The 23,516-nt window shown below is 45.8% G+C and overlaps 1 protein-coding gene across 1 annotated transcript in view; it reads left to right on the plus strand.

Annotated features, from left to right (window-relative positions):
- The window catches only part of LOC116749083 (OTU domain-containing protein 7A), a 196,442-nt gene that overhangs the window by 90,614 nt on the left and 82,312 nt on the right, over positions 1 to 23,516 (plus strand). The window contains exons 4-5 of the mRNA XM_032623057.1: positions 4,171 to 4,353; positions 17,772 to 17,990. Coding sequence (XP_032478948.1) covers positions 4,171 to 4,353; positions 17,772 to 17,990 — 402 coding nt within the window. The remainder of the gene's footprint in view (positions 1 to 4,170; positions 4,354 to 17,771; positions 17,991 to 23,516) is intronic.

Below are 23,516 nucleotides of genomic sequence, written 5' to 3' on the forward strand. Positions count from 1 at the left end.
GAGAGAAGCTTTCTGGTGTCCTCCCAGCAGCCTGGTGGCTTGCCGGTGTTTGGGAGATGGCACAAGTGACACCTGAATGAGAATTTCACATAGTACAGGTGAGTCTGTGGGGAACAGAGCAGCAAGGACCCAGCTGGTGAAAACAGTGGCAAGGTGGGGATGGAGGGATCTGGGAAGTAGGGCAAGTCCTGTTATGGAGTCATGATGGGCGGCCACGGGAGAGGGAGGTTTCGAGGGTAGTCAGCAGCCAGGAGCCGTGACTCCCAAAGCAAGGTCAGGTTCAAAGGAACTGTAGCCCCAAAAGCTTAGGTTTTGATCAAGACAGACCTGGATTTGAATCTCAGTTCTGTCACTTTCCAGCTGGATCTCAACCATAAGTGACAGAAGTTAGGCATAAGTGAAAATTTCTCATGAATGGTTGTAACACTAAGAGCTTTCCGTGTGCTAAGAACTTTACAAATGTAGTCTCCTCGCCTCACTTACTCCTCCTAGGAATTTTCATCAGGTGGATTTTATTATCCCAATTGTTCAGAAATGTAACCCAAGGTTTCACGTGGTGGTATTCTGTATTCACTGTCGCAGAAGTAGCCAGGAGGTAGGTCCAGGCCCAAAGCCTGAGCTCTTTACTGCTCTGCTGGACCGATCCCCCCCTCTAATGAGTGTTCTGGCTTCAGGGCTCACAGCCTGTGGCCACCGCAGTCACCTGGCTATGGATTCCGTCTGGCCTCAGCCCGTTGCATCACTGTGGTGGTGTCACCATGGTGGGCCTCTGTGCCCTTCTACCTCATCCTCCCTCCATGCAACACCTTCTGGGACTCTCCAAGACTTACAGTGGAGAAGATGAAAGGAATCTTGAAATGTATGCTCTCTGAGCACCAAACCCTGCTCCCAGGCCACCAGAGGCCCACTCCTGTCCCTCTCCTCTAGGTTTCGTGCTTTTAGATACAACCTGTACAACCCGCCAGTGTCAAGCTCATCCCTGGGGCGTGCCCTGTCCACGCGTCTATCCGTCACCACTGGCATTCCTGGTTGTCCTGAGCTGCAGTCTTTGGGACTGGGCAGAGCAGGAAGCAGATCTCGAGGGGCTCTGACCCCCTAAACATCTGATGAGTGTGTCTGTCTTCCTTCCGTCTTGCTTGCTTCCCTCTCAGTGGCCTCTTGGACCCTTTTCAAGTGCACAGACCCTGGAGTCCTGGATCCTTGAGGAGTTCTCTAAAATCTGAAATCAAGCACTTGGGGATCGTTTGGGAGCTGGGCTTTGTGGACAGTGCCACCCCCTCCTCCATCTTCGCTCTCACCTGACACTGGATCCCCGTTTGCTAAGAGGTGCGGCCCAGGTTAGAACCAGGATGCTTGCTGGTTAAGGATACAGGCAGGTGTGTAGCAAAGTGAACAGGAGCCCAGGGCAGTGATGGGAGAAGACAATGTATGCAAGAGCAAGTGGGAAAAATCAACGAGTGAGAGGTCCCCAGGTTGGAGAGCAGAGCGGACCGGCCTTTGCTGATGGCTGGACACGTGCTTCTCAGCGTTGCCCCAGCTGATGCTCTAACAGAGGCACAGGGTGGGAACACACCCCCACCCTGGAGTTCTGGTCCACAGAAGCCACGTGTGAGCGCTGTGGTCCTGCCTTCATACTCAGGCCTGATCACCTGTGATGGAACGTGGATCAGGGGGCTCTGAAAGGGTCTCCTGTTGGGAACAGACGGGAACAGCAGAACAGGCTCTTTCCAGTTGGTGGGAGAAGCACAGCGGTCTGGCTCCTGAAAGCAGGAGCTAGGGGGCCACAGCTCTGCCAGGACTGTGTCTTATGTCCATGGCAGCCCTGCAGGGGAGATGCAGCTTGGTGGACAGATCCAGAATGGAGGGTTCACATGCAAACACTATGGTGTAGCAATCCTCTAAGCCTCACTTTCTGTTTGTGAGGAGCCAGGACAGTGCCTGCTCCTTGTGGGGCTTGGGGACGATGACACCCCCAGCTACACCTGGGTGCTCCATGCGGGCTCTTTCCCTTCACATCCAGGATTCGTGGGGCTGGTGTCATTGCTAATACACACTCCCATATTTAACGTGTTTGCATTTCATGATAGGATCGCAATCCGGGTGCCTCTCCTCCACCTCCCCTCTCCTTGACCTTCCTCCCGGACACAGGTTTGGCCCTCCCTGGGGCACCTGCCACCCTTGGCCCTACTTTAGGGCAAGGTGCCCACCCAGGTCATTGCCCCTGCTAAGGAATAATGTCCCTAAGGCAGGGCCTTGTCTTGCCCTTCTTGGACTGCACCCTGGAACGAGGATGCCCATTTGGTAGACACAAGCACTTAGACTCGAAAGCACTTAGACAGGCAGTGTGTGTACACTGTGATTGTTAGTCGTGTGTAAGAGTGAAAGTGCATGCTTGCATTTCTGCTTCAGCTGGTTCCCCTAAAACGACTCTCTCATCACCGCCACGTTGCACGATGCAACTACTAACAGTAGTGGGGCTGCATTCCACCCATGTCCCCACCTGTCACCACTTACAAAAGTGCCCCCAGACCCTGGGTTTTTTTGAATAACCCGGATGGTTTCGTTTCCTGTTCTTCCCCACTGAGATGTGCAAAGATGCTTCAGTGGTATCTTTGTTAGCTGACTGTGGAGGAAAAAAATATGATTAAATTGTACATGTCCATGTGATAGAATTTAAACATTCTGATTGATAGTAGCAAGTCTGCAGCAGAAAAAAGTAGAAAGACCAGAGGAAGATGTTCAGATATTATTTTAGACGTTCAAAGCCTCATTCTGTTGTCTACACCGCATAATTCATCGTATTGTTAGTCAATATAGTGAATACTGCAATTTGAAGTTAATTCGGAGAGGATAAGATTTTATTCGCTCTTTAAAATTAGAGCTAAGCTTTTAATTCTTTGCCTTTAAAAAGCACATGGTTGGGACTTCCCTGGGGGTCCAATGGTTAAGACTTCGCCTTCCAATGCAGGGGGTGTGGGTTCAATCCCTGGTCAGGGAGCTAAGATCCCACGTGCCTCCTGGCCAAAAAACCAAAATATAAAACAGAAGCAAAACTGTAACAAATTCAATAAAGACTTTAAAAAGTGGTCCATATCAAAAAAAAAAAATCTTTAAGAAGCACATGTTTGCCTAATGGAATCGGATGCGGTGTGTGCCACCTCCTTCCTTCTGTTAGAAGTCCGCTAAGTCTTAGAGTCAGGGATTAGAGCCTCCACACTGAGTCCAGCCCCCAGTGAGCTCCCCCTCATGCTGTGAACCCCCAGCACCCATCCCTGCTGAGCGCTGCCTGGGACGGGCACAGCTGTCCCGCCTGGAGTCTCACCCAGTTCAGCACCTGAGCTCTGAGGTCGCCTCCCACCGAGCCTCCCACACAGCCCCCTGGAGGCTCTGCCCTCTCCAAGCTAAGCTTCAAGAAAAAGGTGAAATACTGAGCAAAAGCCCAAAGAAAACATGAGAATTCTTTTCATTCCTTTTTTTTCCACTGGGAACTTCTTTTCCATTTTTTTTTTTTTTTCACTCAATGTTTTGCTCCCCTTGGAAATTAAGCTCTATGACTTGGTTTTCAGAGGCGTGGAATGTTCTGCAGGGTGTGTGAATCTAAGGGTAGCATCCTTAGATACTACATGATGTACTACCGTAGGTACATCACATACTTCAGAGGGATGGATCTCAGGTGTGGGTGTGAAATTCTACTCTTAGAGAATACGCGTCAGGCCATTTTACTCCTTCGAAAGCTGAGAACTAAAACGACACAGGCCTACTGTATAGCACAGGGAACTATATTCAATATCTTGTAATAACCTACAATGGAAAAGAATCTGAAAAAGAATAGATCTGTGTATGTGTATGTATAACTGAATCTCTTTGCTATACACCTGAAGCATTGTAATCAACTATATTTCAATTTTTTTAAAAAGTTGCTTTTCAGGGTAATGAAAAGTGTTCTGGTATCGTATAGTGTGGATGGTTGCACAACTCTGTGAGTATACTAAAAAGCATTGAGTGAAAAACCAAAAACAGCAAAGAACCAAAAGAAAAATGAGAACTACTGGTGGGGAGTTCATGAGTGAACACGTGCTAACAGAGACCCTTCTTTGCGTGATTCTTTCCTAAAATGTGACCATTGTTCATGCATCAGTATTGTAATGTCTTGTCATTTCTCGTCTCCAGGCAAAAACTGGGACCTGACGGCCGCTCTGAGTGACTATGAGCAGCTCCGACAGGTGCACACAGCCAACCTGCCGCCTGTGTTCAACGAGGGCAGGTGCCCCAAGCAGCCCGAGCGAGAGCACCCCCCACCTGCGCACACGGCCGAACGGCCCTGCCCGCCCAGGCAGGACGACATCGCCCAAGGTACCAGCTGAGGGACCCGCCCTGCACCAGCTCCCTGGCCAGCACTCCCTGGCTTGCTTGGGGGCTGGGGAGGGGGGAAAACAGAAGGGCGAGGTCATCGCCTCCCAGCTGCAGGCAGATGGGGCTCTCTGGGCACCACACCTCATACTCCTTTACAGCTTCCGTTCCCGCCTCAGAAAAATTGGAGAGTGTGTCCACTTCTCTGGGACCCCACATTCCTCCTGGAGTCCTGGTTTTTCCAGACCCAACATCTCTGCTCCCCGCAATTATTTCTCAAGTAGCATAGAAGCCTCCAAACCTGTTCGAGATTGCTGTTCATCATCCGATGTGCTTCGTTGTCCATGTCTTAATTACAGAAATGAGAAAAGCTCATTGTAACAAAGGAAACAATGCGAAGATCTATGAAAGAAACATAAGAGGTTTCTTCTCCACGCCTCCCAAACCTCAGGGAGACTGACCAGTGGCCCCAGCTTGTTCTGTCTTCTCTGCTCCTTCTTACTTTGCTTGTTCAAGGTGCAAACGCATCAGAGTCGAATGCACTTGGCAGAGTGCTTGTTTCCTTGAACAATAAATCACAAACATTCTCTCTAAATAGTTTATTCCACAGCATACGATCGTTTTTAAACCATGCCTGTTCATCGTGATTCTGATTTTTCTTGGATTTTGTTGTTGGTGGTGGTTTTTGACACTATAGGCACTGCTAAAATAAACTCTATACCTGTAATTTGTATGTACTAGTGCTGTTATTTCTATAGGTTGGCATTTCCAAGGTGGATTAGCTGTGCCGACACATGTGTTTTTTTATTTGATAACTTCAAGACTTCGTTCCCAAACACATTTCTGTTCACCATGTGTGAAACTGGCTGTTTCCCTTCATTCTTGCCAGGACTGGGCGTTCTCATGATGGTTTTACATTGTTTTTCCAATCCGAAGGGCAAAAATAGTGTATTTTAACTTTCATCTTGTCATTTGCTTGTTAGCCAAGTTGGATTTCCCCCTCTGTGACATGCTTGTTCACATACTTTGCCCATTTCTCCATTGATTTGTTTGCATTTTTCTTATCAATTTGTAGCATTCTTTATAATGAAGACTATAAAACATTTTGTGTATATATATATATATATATGTATACACATGTCTATATATACATCCCACTGCATTTTTTGCCTTATGACTCTTCACAGAGTATTCTGCCTTACAGAATGTTTACATTACTATACATTCATGGCTAATGGGTGTCCTTTTTCACTTTAGAAGTTCTCCTGGAGTGCAAAGTTACTAGCATATGTTCCCATATTTGTTTTTAAACTTTGTTCTTAGGTCTTATAATAAATTTGAAATTTTTACGAATAATAGCTAAGGATCTAGTTTTGCTTCTCTGGATTGAGAATGAGGTATTCTAGCACATTTCTTGAATAAAGCATTCCTTTCCCACTGAACTAAAATGCCAACTTTGCTGTACATTAACTTCCCCAAAATGTATTTGGCTCTGTTTCTGGACTCTGTCTGTTTGTGTGCCCACCCAGCCTGTTACACTTGACTCTTGTAGTTTCATATAGTATTACTCTCTGCAAAGGCAAATTCCTTTATTGCTGTTCTTTTCCAAAACTTTTTCACTATTTTTGGATATTTATTCTGCCATAGTAACCTTAAAATTGGAATTCTGATTGGAATTGGATTGGATTTTTATTTTATTTTAGGAATAATTAGCATATTGTAATATTGTTTTTCCATTCAAGAACATTGCATATACCTCTGCATTTATTCACATTCTGTTAAGAGTTTAGGCACAGAGAAAAGCAACTTACTTTTTGTATATTTATCTTTTATCCAGTCATTACATAAGTTCTCTTATTAATACTAATTGTTTGTTCTCAGAGAATATCTTGGGTTTTCTAAATATATAATCATAGGATCTGAAATAATTTAATATTCCTCTTAATATTTACACAATGAATTCCACTTCTCCTATTGCATTAGGTCAACCCTCCCAAACTGTTGTGAGTCAATGTTGTCTGTTTCTTTTAGCTCAGCCTTATTATTCAAGCTACATTGGAATCTCTATCTTGGATTATTCTTCTATGCTTACTCTGTTGTCTAGAAAAGCCACAGTTGAGTTAGAAAGTTTAATACTCATTACCTGTTTCTTCTCTTAGCTTCATCCTTTCCACTACGCTTTGGGGCTGTATTGGTAGGTGCATATGTATCCATAATTGTTAGGTCGTCTGGCTCTAATATGCTTTGTTACCAATATATAGAGTGTCTCTTTGTCCCACATAATTGTTTTTATCTTTTTTTTTTTTTTTTTTAATTTTTGGCTGCATTGAGTCTTAGTGGCAGCATGCAGGATCTTCATTGAGGCATGCGAGATCTTTCATTGCGACGTGCAGGCTCTTCGTTGTGGCAAGCAGGCTTCTCTCTAGTTGTGGCTTGGGGGTTTTCTCTTCTCTAGTTGTGGCATGCAGGCTCCAGAGCACGTGGGCTCTGTAGTTTGAGGCATGCGGGCTCTAATTGAGGCTCATGAGCTCAGTAGTTGTGGTGCGCGGGCTTAGTTGCCCCGCGGCATGTGGGATCTTTGTTCCCCGACCAAGGATTGGACCCGTGTCCCCTGCATTGGAAGGCAGATTCCATACCACTGGACCACCAGGGAAGTCCTGTTTTTATCTTTAAATCTGTTTTAGTTGATGTTAAACCTCTACTCTGCCTTTCTGTTGGTTCATATTTGGAATGACATTTTTTCAGCTGTTATTTCAACCTTTCCTCATCCTTTTATATCAAATGTGATTCTTGGAAGTAATTTATCATCAGGTATTATTTTATTATCCAATACGAGTCTGTCTTTTAAGCAGTGAATTTAATCCACTTAACTTATTTTTATTATTGTCGTATCTGTGCTGCTTTATGTTGTGTGTTTTATTCACCATGCTTTTTGTATGTATCTTTCTCCTTTTCTATCTTTTCTGGCTAATTAAATTTTTCAACTGGCTTGAAAGTTATACATTCTCCTTATGTTATACTTACCCCTGTTCTATTAAAACCTATATTTAGGTTTTCTCCCTATTAATTTTTAAAACTTATCAACAACTATATTTTACCCTGAAAAAGACATGTGTCTTTGTTTTTATCTTCTCCCTCCTGCCTCCATGTGCCCTCAAACATATTTAGGTTCTTTCTGTTGCTTGTTTAGACCACAGTCAACTTCTTTATTTACTCACATTTATCTTTTGCTGAAAGAATACTTTTTCAAAGACTATTTTCTAAAAGAATTTTTGCATGATCAATCTCCTAACGCTGTCAGTACCTAGAGGAGTTTACATGACATACTTACATTTTTGTTTAGTGGAATAAGAATTCTGGATCCAAATTATTTTCCTTTAAAACCATTCCATTCCTCCATTGTCTTCTTGCATCTTAATTTCACATCTTCTAAGAGATTTCCTTCACTTGCTCTTCTAACATCCTAATTTATTCTTCACATGAATCCATTCTGTTAATCAGCATTCACATTATTTCATTCCAAATTAGCCTTTCTCGTTATTATTACTATTTCACATTCTCATATTCTCTCTCTTTGAACATATTTACTAGGCTTACTTTATTTTTTAAAAAAATCTTTATTGAATTTGTTACAATATTGCTTCTGTCTTATGTCTTGGTTTTTTGGCCCCAAGGCATGTGATATCTTAGCTCCCTGACCAGGGCTTGAACCCACACCCCCTGCATTGGAAGGTGAAGTCTTAACCATTGGACTGCCAGGGAAGTCCCATCTACTAGGCTTACTTTAAAATCATGTCCTCCTGTGCATTCCAGCCCCGGGTACTTTGTGGACTTTCTGTAACTGTGTTTGCACTGCTCAGATGTTTCCTAAGTTTTCCCTGTGAACACACAGCACCTTGCAGTTACCAGCCATCTTAGCTCATGGTATCAGGGGAAAGGGACAAAGGCATGGGCTCTGGTTTGCCTTCCTGTGAATGAGAGCATGGGGGGAAGCACACTCAGGTTGGCGAGTTCTGAATGCTTTCATATGGGCTCAAAATGTTCTCCACTGGCTCTCTTCCCCACAGTTGGCTTTATTCCTTAGGGAACCTCTCAGCTCATCTGTTCTAGAAATTGCTCATTTGCAGGGGCTACCACCTTCTATTCTGTCAGCTCACAGGGGGTGTAGGAGAGAAGAGGGAAGGCTCCAGGCCTGGCCAGCCCACCTGTTCCCATCGTGCTTGGAGCCCCGTCCCAGCTGAGCATGAGCATTGCCCTGACGCTCTTCCAGCTGGCTTTGGCCAAGGTGGGACTGGCCCACGCTGTGGTGGTGATGGTTCAGGCAGTGAGCCACCAAGGGCTAGCTGGGGAGAGGAAAGGCACAGCCAGAACACCTGCCCTCAGCCCCCACCCATGGAACCCAGCCCACTCCCACCGTTCTGCTCCTGTGGGCTTCCTGGGTGGGTTAGGAAGAGGGTGCTGAGGTGTGGTCACTGACTTGTCGATCTTGTTGTATTGTTCTTAAGTTCTCCTTCATTCTGCCCTTAGCTCTGACTCTGGTGGAACCACCTCTTCTAATCATTTGGTTCAGTCTTTCCCCCAGGCCTTCTGTGACTGTGTGTTCCTTCAGAACCACACAGGACCGCCTCCTGACATCTCTCATGCAGTGGAAATCCAGAGAGCTGACAACTTGGCAGTTCCTGCCCTTTTCGAGTGGCAAACAATCTAAACCATTATCTCACCCTCCCAGGAAAGGGGCTAGAAGGATCCTTCTCTCTGTTTTCACACAGATTCCAGAATCAGGCCCTTATACTGATACCTGCTGCTATCTGATTTTTATCAGATATTATTTAAGGGGAAAAAAAGAGAAGTCTATCATAAGATAATTTCATTAACTGAGCCTTGTGAACAAACGTATGTATTTTTAATAAAATAGAAATTGTAATTTCTGCATTAGATCTATATATCCTTTAATTGAATTCTTCCTGAAATCACAGTGCCCTAAAATGGAAAATAAAGTCCTCCATATTCTAAATTCTAAATCAGCAACAATGACTCATGAACCAAATCTGGCCACTGCCTGTTTTTTTTAATAAAGTTTTATTGGAACCCATAAAACTTTATTTATTTATTTGCTGTCTATGGCTGTCTATGTCTGCTTTATTTATTTATTATTTATTCACTGTCTATGGCTGCTTTAATACTACAAAGACAGAGTTGAGTAGTTGTGACTGAGACTTGTATGGCCCACAAAGCCTAAAATATTTATATCTGTCCCTTTTAGAAAAGTTTTGTCTACCTGCTTTAAAATATACCCAGGATTTGTTTTACTCAGGTATAGTGAGACACGCAGACCATGGCTATCTTAGGGGAAGCGGTTCTTATACTCACAGTTCCCTAGAAACAGGAGGCATGGCACACCCTGAAGGGACACACGGGGAAGCACCAGGGTTGATCAGGAGGCCAAGGGGACAGAGGAAAACAAGGGCAGGAGCCTGTATTGTGTTTCTGTGGGAAAGATAAGGCAGAGTAAACAGACTTAGGACTGGCCAGTTTGAGTAATTTCTGCAGCTCTCTGGGGCATAGGGGCCATCTCTCATTGTCTGGCACCTGAGCCTGGGGTAATTAGGGCAGGAACATGGCTTGCTGGTGTAAGAACCAGATAGAGAAGGTGATCCAGAGTATGGGCTCTGAGTTGGTTGGTTTGCATAGGAAAGATGTGCTCCTGCGTGAGTCCTTTGGTATCCCTAAGAATTGGCTAATTCTGTAGGGAAATCCTCTCCCCATTCACGGAGGCCCTGGATGCCAGAGCCTCAAGAATACAGAAAATAAGAAAACAGAGTTAAGACACATCCCCTGGCCTAAATCATAGATGGTTTTTTTTTGTTTGATTCTTTGTTTTGGGTTTTTTAAATTTATTTTTTAATTGAAGTATGGTTGATTTATAATGTGTTAATTTCTGCTATACAGCAGAGTGATTCAGCTACACATATGTATACATCTTTTTTATATTCTTTTCCATTATAGTTCATCACAGGATATTGAGTATAGTTCCCTCTGCTACACAAAATCATAGATGTTTGAGTTGGCTTTGTCAAGGGATGGGAAATTCTCTAATTCCCTCACTATTTTTTTAAAAGCTCTCTGTATTTCTCTGGGGCATAACTTTGAACATGGTAATTCCTGTTTTATTTATTTTATTTATCCTTCCAAAGGAAGGATTGCTGCGTTCATGTTTAAAGAATCAGTTTGTGAGTGTGTGTGTGTGTGTGTCTGTGTGTGTGTGATTACATATATGCATTCATGGATGTGGTAGTTGGGAGGAGTTAGAATTAGGACTGTTTGTTTCTTGTTATATGATCTTTAACATAATTTACTTTTAGTTCAAAAAGATTTTTCCCTTCATGTGAAGTCTTCATGTGAAGACTCCAAATACTTAATATTTGGAACAGCTTAATAGCATCATATTACACTGTGAGTCACAACGTTTCCAAGGTCCTCATCAATTGGCAATAGGTGCTGATTGATAAGCCAAGAAGGTGTATGGATGACCCCGCCCAGCACATTCCCTCTGTTGGGAGAAGTGCGGGTTCACGTCACCTCAGGTGTTTGAGCAACCCATCAGGTCCCGAAGGATGGGGCAGTTCCTACTTTCCCAGATTCCAGAAGGCAAGAGATGTGACCTCAGCAAGGCTTGTGAGGGGAAGAGGGGCAGGGGGTCTCCTCTAATCCCGCACTGGGGGAACTGGAACAGGACAAGCGGCTGGCCCACGTGCTCTGCGGATCCTCTACCACATGGCCTCTTTGGTCTGCTGTTTCTTCTCGTCCTTCTTCAAAATACAACATACTTAAACACCTTAAATTCATCTCAGAATGAAATTGAAGGTGAATCAAAACTATCCGTTTGACAGACAGACACTGTCTCTGAGATGTACTGTGAAGAATAAGACCATCATTTTTTGAGATTGCCATGACAACAGAAAATCCAGGCAGAGAAGCATGTAATGGCTTAATATTTGTGTCCTGGGAATCTTCGTGCAGGATGTGTTTCCATACAAATTGTGAAATTTTTTGTTCTAGTTCTGTGAAAAATGCCAGTTTGATAGGGATTGCATTGAATCTGTAGATTGCTTTGGGTAGTAGAGTCATTTTCACAATGTTGATTCTTCCAGTCCAAGAACATGGTATATCTCTCCATCTATTTGTATCATCTTTAATGTCTTTCATCAGTGTCTTATAATTTTCTGCATACAGGTCTTTTGTCTCCTTAGGTAGGTTTATTCCTAGATATTTTATTCTTTTTGTTGCAGTGGTAAATGGGAGTGTTTTCTTAATTTCACTTTCAGATTTTTCATCACTAGTGGATAAGAATGCCAGAGATTTCTGTGCATTAATTTTGTATCCTGCTACTTTACCAAATTCATTGATTAGATGTAGTAGTTTTCTGGTAGCATCTTTAGGATTCTCTGTGTATAGTATCATATCATCTGCAAACAGTGACAGCTTTACTTCTTCTTTTCCGATTTGGATTCCTTTTATTTCTTTTTCTTCTCTGATTTCTGTGGCTAAAACTTCCAAAACTATGTTGAATAAGAGTGGTGAGAGTGGGCAACCTTTTCTTGTTCCTGATCTTAGTGGGAATGGTTTCAGTTTTTCACCATTGAGGACGATGTTGGCTGTGGGTTTGTCATATATGGCTTTTATTATCTTGAGGAAAGTTCCCTCTATGCCTACTTTCTGCAGGGTTTTTATCATAAATGGGTGTTGAATTTTGTTGAAAGCTTTCTCTGCATCTATTGAGTTGATCATATGGTTTTTCTCCTTCAATTTGTTAATATGGTGTATCTCTTTGATTGATTTGCGTATATTGAAGAATCCTTGCATTCCTCGAATAAACCCCACTTGATCATGGTGTATGATCCTTTTAATGTGCTGTTGGATTCTGTTTGCTAGTATTTTGTTGAGGATTTTTGCATCTATGTTCATCAGTGATATTGGCCTGTAGTTTTCTTTCTTTGTGACATCTTAATCTGGTTTTGATATCAGGGTGATGGTGGCCTCGTAGAATGAGTTTGGGAGTGTTCCTCCCTCTGCTATATTTTGGAAGAGTTTGAGAAGGATAGGTGTTAGCTCTTCTCTTAGTGTTTGATAGAATTTGCCTGTGAAGCCATCTGGTCGTGGGCTTTTGTTTTCTGGAAGATTTTAAATCACCGTTTCAATTTCAGTGCTTGTGACTGGTCTGTTCATATTTTCTATTTCTTCCTGATTCAATCTTGGCAGGTTGTGCATTTCTAAGAATTTGTCCATTTCTTCCAGGATGTCCATTTTATTGGCATATAGTTGCTTGTAGTAATCTCTCATGATCCTTTGTATTTCTACAATGTCAGTTGCAACTTCTCCTTTTTCATTTCTAGATGTATTGATTTGAGTCTTCTCCCTTTTTCTCTTGATGAGTCTGGCTAATGGTGTATCCATTTTGTTTATCTTCTCAAAGAACCAGCTTTTACTTTTATTGATCTTTGCTATCATTTCCTTCATTTCTTTTTCATTTATTTCTGATCTAATCTTTATTTCTTTCCTTCTGCTAACTTTGGAGTTTTTTTGTTCTTCTTTCTCTAATTGCTTTAGGTGCAAGGTTAAGTTGTTTATTTGAGATGTTTCCTGTTTCTTAAGGTAGGTTTGTATTGCTATAGACTTCCCTCTTAGAACTGCTTTTGCTGCATCCCATAGGTTTTGGGTCGTCATGTCTCCATTGTCATTTGTTTCTAGGTATTTTTTGATTTCCTCAATGATCACTTCATTATTAAGTAGTGTATTGATTATCCTCCATGTGTTTGTATTTTTTACAGATCTCTTCCTGTAATTGATATCTAGCCTCATAGCGTTGTGTTCGGAAAAGATACTTGATACGATTTCAATTTTCTTAAATTTACTAAGGCTAGATTTGTGACCCAAGATATGATCTATCCTGGAGAATATTCCATGAGCACTTGAGAAAAATGTGTATTCTGTTGTTTTTGGATGGAATGACCTATAAATATCAATCAAGTCCATCTTGTTTAATGTATCATTTAAAGCTTGTGTTTCCTTAATTATTGTCATTTTGGATGATCTGTCCATTGGTGAAAGTGAGGTGTTAAAGTCCCCTACTATGATTGTGTTACTGTCGATTTCCCCTTTTATGGCTTTTAGTATTTGCCTTATGTATTGAGGTGCTCCTATGTTGGGTGCATAAATATTTACAATTGTTATATCTTCTTCCTGGATCGATCCCTTGATCATTATGTAGTGTCCTTGTCTCTTGTAACAGTCTTTATTTTAAAGTCTATTTTGTCTGATATGAGAATTGCTACTCCAGCTTGCTTCTGATTTCCATTTGCATGGAATATCTTTTTCCATCCCCTCACTTTCATTCTGTATGTGTCCCTAGGTCTGAAGTGAGTCTCTTGTAGACAGCATATATAAGGGTCTTGTTTTTGTATCCATTCAGCCAGTCTGTGTCCTTTGGTGGGAGCATTTAATCCATTTACATTTAAGGTAATTATCAATATGTATGTTCCTATTCGCATTTTCTTAATTGTTTTGGGTTTGTTATTGTAGGTGTTTTCCTTCTCTTGTCTTTTTTGCCTAGAGAAGTTCCTTTAGCATTTGTTGTAAAGCTGGTTTGGTGGTACTGAACTCTCAGCTTTTGCTTGTCTGTAAAGGTTTTAATTTCTCCATCAAATCTGAATGAGATCCTTGCTGGGTAGAGTAATCTTGGTTGTAGGTTTTTCTCCTTCATCACTTTAAATATGTCCTGCCACTCCCTACTGGTTTGCAGAGTTTCTGCTGAAAGATCAGCCGTTAACCTAATGGGATTCCCTTGTGTGTTATTTGTTGTTTTTCCCTTGCTGCTTTTAATATGTTTTCTTTGTATTTAATCTTTGACAGTTTGATTAATATGTGTCTTGGCGTATTTCTCCTTGGATTTATCCTGTATGGGACTCTCTGTGCTTCCTGGACTTGATTGACAATTTCCTTTCGCATATTAGGGAACTTTTCAACTATAATCTCTTCAAATATTTTCTCAGTCCCTTTCTTTTTCTCTTCTTCTTCTGGGATCCCTATAATTCGAATGTTGGTGCATTTAATGTTGTCCCAGAGGTCTCTGAGACTGTCCTCAGTTCTTTTCATTCTTATATCTTTATTCTGCTCTGCAGTAGTTATTTCCACTATTTTATCTTCCAGGTAACTTATCCGTTCTTCTGCCCCAGTTATTGTGCTATTGATCCCTTCTAGAGTATTTTTAATTTCATTTATTGTGTTGTTCATCATTGCTTGTTTCCTCTTTAGTTCTTCTAGGTCCTTGTTAAATGTTTCTTGCATTTTGTCTATTCTATTTCCAAGATTTTGTATCATCTTTACTATCATTATTCTGAATTCTTTTTCAGGTAGATTGCCTATTTCCTCTTCATTTGTTAGGTCTGGTGGGTTTTTACATTGCTCCTTAATCTGCTGTGTGTTTTTCTGTCTTTTCATTTTGCTTATCTTACTGTGTTTGGGTTCTCCTGTTCGCAGGCTGCACGTTCGTAGTTCCCGTTGTTTTTGGTGTCTGTCCTCAGTGGCTAAGGTTGGTTCATTGGGGTGTGTAGGTTTCCTGGTGGAGGGGCCTAGTGCCTGTTTTCTGGTGTATGAGGCTGGATCTTGTCTTTCTGGTGGGCAGGTCCACGTCTGGTGCTGTGTTTTGGGGTGTCTGTGGCCTTATTATGATTTTAGGCAGCCTCTCTGCTAATGGATGGGGCTGTGTTCCTGTCTTGCTAGTTGTTTGGCATAGGGTGTCCAGCACTGTAGCTTTTGGTCGTTGAGTGAAGCTGGGTAGTGGTGTTGACATGGAGATCTCAGGGAGATTTTCACTGTTTGATATTACATGGAGCTGGGAGGTCTCTTGTGGACCAGTGTCCTGAAGTTGGCTCTCCCACCTCAGAGGCACAGCACTGACTCCTGGCTGGACCTGAGAGGCACAGCACTGACTCCTAGCTGGAGCACCAAGAGACTGTCCTCCACACGGCTCAGAATAAAAAGGAGAAAAAATAAGAAAGAAAGAAAGAAAATAAAGAAAGAAAGAAGGAAGGAAAGAAAGAAAGAAAGAAAAGAAAGAATAAAATAAAGTAAGATAAATTAAGTTATTAAAATATAAAATAATTATTAAGAAAAAAAATTTTAAGTGGAAAAAAAAAATGGACGGACAGAGCCCTAGGACAAATGGTGAAAGCAAAGCTATACAGACAAAATCTCACACAGAAGCATACATATACATACTCACAAAAAGAGGAAAACGGGAAAAAATCATAAATCTTGCTCCCAAAGTCCACCTCAATTTGGGATGATTCGTTGTCTATTCATGTATTCCACAGATGCAGGGTACATCAAGTTGATTGTGGAGCTTTAATCCTCTGCTTCTGAGGCTGCTGGGAGAAATTTCCTTTTCCCTTCTTTGTTTGCACAGCTCCTGGGGTTCAGCTTTGGATTTGGCCCCGCCTCTGCCTGTAGGTCGCCTGAGGGCATCTGTTCTTCGCTCAGACAGGACAGGGGTTAAAGGAGCCGCTAATTCAGGGGCTCTGGCTCACTCAGGCCGTGGGGAGGGAGGGGTACAGATGCCGGTCGAGCCTGCGGCGGCAGAGGCCAACATGACATTGCACCAGCCTGAGGCGCGCTGTGTGTTCTCCCGGGGAAGTTGTCCCTGGATCACGGGACCCTGGCAGTGGTGGGCTGCACAGGCTCCCGGGAGGGGAGGTGTGGATAGTGACCTGTGCTTGCACACAGGCTTCTAGGTGGCGGCAACCGCAGCCTTAGCGTCTCATGCTGGGTCCATGCTGATAGCCGCGGCTCGTGCCCATCTCTGGAGCTCCTTTAAGCGGCGCTCTTAATCCCCTCTCCTCGCGCACCAGGAAACAAAGAGGGAAGAAAGAGTCTCTTGTCTCTTCGGCAGCTCCAGACTTTTCCCGGACTCCCTCCTGGCTAGCCGTGGCGCACTAGCCCCCTTCAGGCTGTGTTCACGCAGCCAACCCCAGTCCTCTCCCTGGGATCTGACCTCCGAAGGCAGAGCCTTAGTTCCCTGCCCCCACCCGCCCCGGTGGGTGAGCAGACAAGCCTCTCGGGCTGGTGAGTGCTGGTCGGCACCCATCCTCTGTGCGGGAATCTTTCCGCTTTGCGCTCCGCACCCCTGTTGCTGTGTTCTCCTCCATGACTCTGAAGCTTCGCCCCTCTGCCACCCGCAGTCTCCGCCCACGAAGGGGCTTCCTAGTGTGTGGCAACCTTTCCTCCTTCACAGCTCCCTCCCACTGGTGCAGGTCCTGTCCCTATTCTTTTGTCTCTGTTTTTTCTTTTTTCTTTTGCCCTACCCAGGTACGTGGGGACTTTCTTGCCTTTTGGGAGGTCTGAGGTCTTCTGCCAGCGTCCAGTGGGTGTTCTATAGGAGCAGTTCCACGTGTAGATGTATTTCTGATGTATTTGTGGGGAGGAAGGTGATCTCCGCGTCCTACTCCTCCGCCATCTTCTCCTGTCTCCCAGAGTAACTTTAATAAAGGTGACCTATCTTAAAATACAAGCCTCAGTGGAGGAAGCCGAGTGGATTGCTTCTCACTTTAAAAATATAAATGCGGGCTTCCCTGGTGGTGCAGTGGTTGAGAGTCCGCCTGCCGATGCAGGGGGCATGGGTTCATGCCCCGGTCCGGGAAGATCCCACATGCTGCAGAGCGGTTGGGCCCGTGAGCCATGGCCTCTGAGCCTGTGCATCCGGAGCCTGTACTCCGCAACAGGAGAGGGCCACAACAGCGAGAGGCCCGCGTACCGCAAAAAAAAAAAAAGAAAAAAAATATATATAAATGCATAAAAACAAAGGCAGTCCCCCGTGTAGCATTTCATTCCAGAAGAGGGCAGCTCTGTTGAGCTGAATTCCATGTAACTTAAGACCCAGGAAGCAAGTCTGGTGATCTTTAAGGATGCTGAGTATTTGTGTGGTGGACTTCCCCTTAGCCTCCTTCTAAGTGGTTTCATGACTAAGTGCCATGTGCCAGGTTGTGGTGATGTTAGCCCAGCATGAGGGAGGCCTGCAGAGAACACCGGGAGGGTGGCAGGGCTGTTGCGGCGGGTAATGGGTGTTTGGGTGTCCATGGGTGTGCCTCTGTGTGTGGTGTGTGTATGTGCATGTGTATGTGTGCCGCATGAGTGTGTCATGTGTGTTTACACGTGCATGTGTCATGTGTGCGTGCACGTGTATGTGTGCACACGGGTGGGGTGTGTCATGTGTATATGGTCACATGTGGGATGTGTGTCGTGTGTACATCCACGTGTGTGAGCATGTGTGCGCGTGTGTCGTGTGCACACGTGTAGGATGTGTCGAGTGCTCATGCAGAGGCCCGCATCTCTCAACCCCCCTCGTCTCCCTCCCCCCACCCCCACAGAGAAGCGGCTCTCGCGCGGGATCTCCCACGCCAGCTCAGCCATCGTGTCCCTGGCGCGGTCCCACGTGGCGAGCGAGTGCAGCAGCGAGCAGTTTCCACTGGAGATGCCCATCTACACGTTCCAGCTGCCGGACCTGAGCGTGTACAGCGAGGACTTCCGGAGCTTCGTGGAGCGAGACTTGATCGAGCAGGCGACAATGGTGGCTCTGGAGCAGGCGGGTAAGTACCCCCCAGGCAGGTCTGCCTGGTCGGGAGGAGGGGCGGGGGCGAGGGCGAGAGGGATGCGTGATCCAGCTCCACACGCTGTCGGGCTCAGGTGCCTGCGGGCCCTGCCTGGCCCTAGCCTGGAGCCGGTGGATGTGGAGCAAGGACCACGTGGTGCCCAGATCTCCTGAGTGTTCCCTTTGTCGCTAATACAGCCTGGCCAGGTCAGCCCCCCTACAAAGAGAACCCTAGGCTGCTTTGCCTTACTTCTCTCCTTTCCCATCCAATCCCTGGCCCCCAGTTGGGTGCGGAACAAAAGATAAGAAAGACCCTGTGCTTTCTTATAAGAGAGAAATAAGAGACCCTGTCAATTCCTGTGGACACAGGCAAGTTAGGTGACCTCTTTGAGCCTCAGTGCTCCAGTCTGCAAAGACTTGGAGAAGACGGATGCCGGCCTGGTGAGGCTGAGCTGTTAGATGGCACGTGCCCTACCGAGCTGCTTCTCTCCCACCCTCACCGGCACCCCAGCCTCCAGGTTAAGGAAACATAAAATTTGACTTTGGTTTCTTCCCTCTCCGTAATGTTTCTCTGACATCCTGATGAGGATGAGATTCAGGGAGCAAACCAAAACTTGTCTTCTTTGGAGTGCCTAAGGATAAAATAACTAGTTCCAAACAAATTCTGCAACAGATGTTGGTTCTTCCTGAGAAGCGCGGCCCCTTTCTCACTCATAATCATTTGCATTGTAAATCTTTGCACAGTCACACGTTCAGGGGGTTCTCAGACATGCATGTAGAGGATTCTATGCCCTTCCTCTCAGGCCCCTGTGCATCTCCCGTGGGGGCACAAAATCCACACAGGTAAAGAGGGGACGGTGGTTAGTGGGGCCTTACTTGTGCTAGGCAACCTGGCGGTCAGGTCTCAGCGCAGGGCTCGGGAGCTTCACCCGTGGCGTGTTTGCTTTGAGAACAGGATCTGCAATCCTGATAACTGTGTTGGATCTGATGTTGTGACCACGGAAAAATCATTTTCTCGGCTGCTGCACAGCTGCCAAAAGCAACCCAGAGACCGACACCCACACCTGGCTCTGTCTTACCTCCAGGTCTTTTACTGATCGACAAACATAAAACAGCCTCTCTAGATTACCTGCAATCTTAAAGCCCTCCTTCTGGAGGCTGGTTATTTTAAAGATGACTCTTTGAGAGTAATTCAGATGAGATATTTTAAACCAAAGTGTCACTATTCATAGAGAAGGGAAAATTGGTATAGGTTAAGAAAGAAAATATTTCATGAGCTAATTTCTCTTGAAGGGTACGGCAGCCGAGCCCTTGCCAAAAGTTCAGCCCCAAGCGTTGCCAGTAGCACCGGTAATTGCTGCCTCATTTAAGCTGAGTCCTGGGACTTCCCTGGTGGTCCAGTGGTTAAGAATACGCCTTCCAATGAACGGGGCACGGGTTCCATCCCTGGTGGGGGAACTAAGATCCCACATGCCACGGGGCAACTAAGCCCACGCACCACAACTACAGAGCCCATGAGCTCTGAAGCCCACGCACCACAGCTAGAGAGAAGCCCAGACGCCACAACAAAAGATCCTGCATGCCTCAACTAAGACCTGATGCAGCCAAATAAATAAGTAAATAAATATTAAAAAAATAAAAACTAAAGCTCGAGTCCTGGTAAAGGGCATGGAGTCCACCGTGCCAGCCTTTTCCTCCAGCTTTGTCATGCTCAGCAAGAGCCCTTGCTCCTTTGGAAGGTCTCTTGTGGGGTTTTTTCCATAAATCACATATTAGTTTTTATCACTTACATTTTACCTTCCAGACCAGCATTTGCAAAGGGTGCTATTTTACCCTAACTGTCCAATTTTGGAAAACACCTTTTACAAACCCAAACTTAAGGAGTTAAGATGCTACATTCGCCCACAGTACCTTATTTCCGTCACGTGCCAAGAGGATGGAGAGAAGGGACAGCAGGATGGCTTGCCCGGGGCTGCGGACAGCACCCCATCAGTGCCGCAGGAGGCCTTGGGGAGGCCAACTGGTGCCCCGGCCTTCAGGAATGTGATCCTGGGCAAGGAGGGTCTGACCGTCAGGGTTCAACGAGGACTGGAAGGTGAGGACTGGAAAATCACAGAGAGCAGAATACACGTTCATTCCTCTCCCCCTGCCACCACCACCGTCCATCAACTTCTCTGAACTTCTCTTTAAGCGGAAGACCCGATCATCCTTCAGGCTCTTTCCGTGCCGGATCCTGGTGGAGATACTGGCTGAGGCCGGCGAGTCCTGCTCAGCCCCCCAACCCAGCTGAGTGAGGAGGCCAGGCGCTGGGAGGTGGCCCAGGCTGCGCCCCTTGGGCCCTGCTGTCACTCTCCGTGGGGCAGACAGAGCTCCACCGAGGAACAGTAGGGAGAAAGCTGCTCACTGTGGCCAGGTGTAGCGTGTCCATTCCTCCGTCCAGTAATTAGTGCTCAGATCGCTGTGAATCAACCATTGATAATCAATATTATTTACTGTGTTCATGGGAGATGGAAATACAGATGTCAAAAAAAATTTAGAGAAAAATATCTACTTGTTCAAGACATAATTCAAGTTGTGTTTGGAAGGAAATGTAAACTCTGTCCTAGGGCCTCAGGGTGGGGGACGTCCCCCTCCCCGGGGGCTGGACGGGAACCCAGGGCTCACGTGGTCCAGAAAATGGGCCAAGGACTTCCCTGGTGGTGCAGTGGTTAAGAATCCGCCTGCCAGTGCAGGGGACACGGGTTTGAGCCCTGGTCCGGGAAGATCCCACATGTTGTGGAGCAACTAAGCCTGTGCACCACAACTACTGAGCCTGCACTCTAGAGCCCGCATGCCACAGCTACTGAGCCCACATGCTGCAACTACTGAAGCCCACGCGCCTAGAGCCTGTGCTCCTCAACAAGAGAAGCCACCACAATGAGAAGCCCGCGCACAGCAACGGAGAGTAGCCCCCGCTCACTGCAACTAGAGAAAGTACACATGCAGCAACAAAGACCCAACATAGCCAAAAACAAAATAAACAAATTTTTAAAAAAGAAAGAAAATGGGCCAAGAAGATGGCCTGTGTTGCCTATGGTCCAGCTGTCCCTCCCAGGGACCCAGCTCCACTCCCTCGGAGCCCAGCGTAGGGCGGGTATCCCGAATGGTCCTCCAGCTCCCCAAGGCACGTGGGCAGCCCCACCTGTTTGAGGAGTCTGTGTATCGAGTAGTGAAGCTTCACCTCCCACAGAACCCACAGGAGAGGGAGTGCCATTCTCCTCGGGCCTTAAAACCCCGGAGGGCATGACGTACTCCCACCCCATGACAGCTGGGGACAACAGGAGGGCCACATTTTCAGGACATAAAACCGCTGACCTCCTGAGAGAGGAAGGAAGATGAGAATGCAAGAAAGCATTTGTTTCTCAACCGGGTTATCCTGCTGCATTCACACGTAAGAAGACGCAGAGATCATGGGTCTCTCAGTTTGGAACGTAACATCTGGCACCCCTTTGGGACACCCCCACAGTGTGGATGAGATGGTGTGATGCTCCAGCGAGTTCGTGGATCCAAAGGCAGAGGCATGTCTGCATACAGCAGTTACTGCACACACGGGACACTGAGGTCTAGACTTCAGAAAGTGTGGGGACACCTCTGAGTTGTGGTGTTGAGTCTGTCTACACGGGAGGAGAGTTGGATTGGAGCAAATCTGGCAGAGAAGCCCTAAGATGTGCAGGTTTTCATGTGAGTCAGCGCAGCCCCGCCTTATCCCAAACCAGCTGAGAGGCCCCCTGGAGCCTCACTTCCTTCCATCTTAAAGTTGTAGGCAGGACAGCTGCCAAGACAGATTCAGCCAAGGCAAGCTTGACCTGCGCTCCCACAGACACCCCACCCAGGTGCTGAGTGTCCCATCGCTGAGAACAACGCAGGTGAAATTGCTGCGCTCATGGAGATGAAGTTCTAGTGGGGAAGAAAGGTGACAAGGTGGGCCATCAATATGGCGTGAGGCCACGAGGTAGGGGCTCTGAAGTGGAGGGAGGGAACACAAGGCAGGGCTCTTGAGGGCAGGGAGGAATGAGCCATGGACACCATCAAAGCCTTGGCACATTTAAGTAAGGCGGGACACAGGAGTGGATGGAGTGAGGGCTGGAGGGGTTGGAAAGGAAGGTGAGAGAATGGTAGCAGGGGCCAGGGAACACTCCTGAGCCTTGGGGTTCACAGTAGGGAGGCTGTGCAGCCCCGGAAGGACTTTGAGAAAGGGTGGTGACATGTTTGGATTCACACTGACACGTCCTGGCTGCCGTGTTGAGAGTGGACTCTGCAGAGGAAAAAGGAGCAGGAACAGCATGGCGGGAAGCTGCTGCGTTAGCCCAGCGCCATGGGGGCAGCAGTGGAGGTGATAAGAAGCAGCTAGATGTGAAGGCAGGATCTGTTTTGAGGAAAGACCTGCAGGTCTCGCTGATGGATTGGATGGGGCAATGGCAGAAAGAGAGGAGTCGAGCGTGACCCTGAAAATGTTGCCTTTAGCACATGGGTAGATGGTGGTGCTGTGAAGAGATGCAGACCCTTGGAGGAGGGGTTGGGGGGGATGGAGAAGCAAAGTCTGAGATCTTGGTGAGACTTGGAAAATTGCTGTCCAGTTGAAAATGTGGCTGTGGAGCTCAGGAACAGTCTGGGCTAAGGATGCAAATATGGGAGTTAGTGTGGGATGAAATCTGTAGGAGGGATATGCCCATCGTAGGGGCCTCCCACAGCACCCCTGACACAGCCCTGTGCACTGTTGGTGGTTGAGGGAGTCTGGAGCATGGGCAGAAACATAAGGGAGACAGACCAGGAGCAAATCATCACAGTCCCATTGGAGGAAATCTCAGAAGCACGTGCACAGCACAGTGATGCCCAGAGAAGGGAGGTCAGTAGCGCTGGGTGTGTGGGTGGCTGCAGAAGGGCAGGGATATTAAAGGGAATCACAGGGTCATATTTAGGGCAAAAATGTGCTCGTCTTTCTGCTAGAGAATTGTCCCATTGTTTTCTTTCATCTAAGTGTCTTCATGGGTGACAAGCAAAATGACATCTTTTCTTTTTTAGCATCTTCATTAGAGTATAATTGCTTTACAATGGTGCGTTAGTTTCTGCTGTACAATAAAATGAATCAGCTATACGTATACATATATCCCCATATCCCCTCCCTCCTGTGTCTCCCTCCCACCCTCCTTATGCCACCCCTCTAGGTGGTCACAAAGCACCGAGCTGATTTCCCTGTGCTATGTGGCTGCTTCCCACTAGCTATCTATTTTACATTTGGGAGTGTATGTAAGTCAATGCCACTCTCCTACTTTGTCCCAGCTTACCCTTCCCCCTCCCCGTGTCCTCAAGTCCATTCTCTATGTCTGTGTCTTTATTCCTGTCCTGCCCCTAGTTTCTTCAGAACTTTTTCTTTCTTTTTTTAGATTCCATATATATGTGTTAGCATATGGTATTTGTTTTTCTCTTTCTGACTTCCTTCACTCTGTATGACAGATTCTAGGTCCATCCACCTTACTACAAATAA

Source organism: Phocoena sinus, chromosome 2, assembly GCF_008692025.1.
Source record: "Phocoena sinus isolate mPhoSin1 chromosome 2, mPhoSin1.pri, whole genome shotgun sequence".
Lineage (NCBI taxonomy): Eukaryota > Metazoa > Chordata > Mammalia > Artiodactyla > Phocoenidae > Phocoena > Phocoena sinus.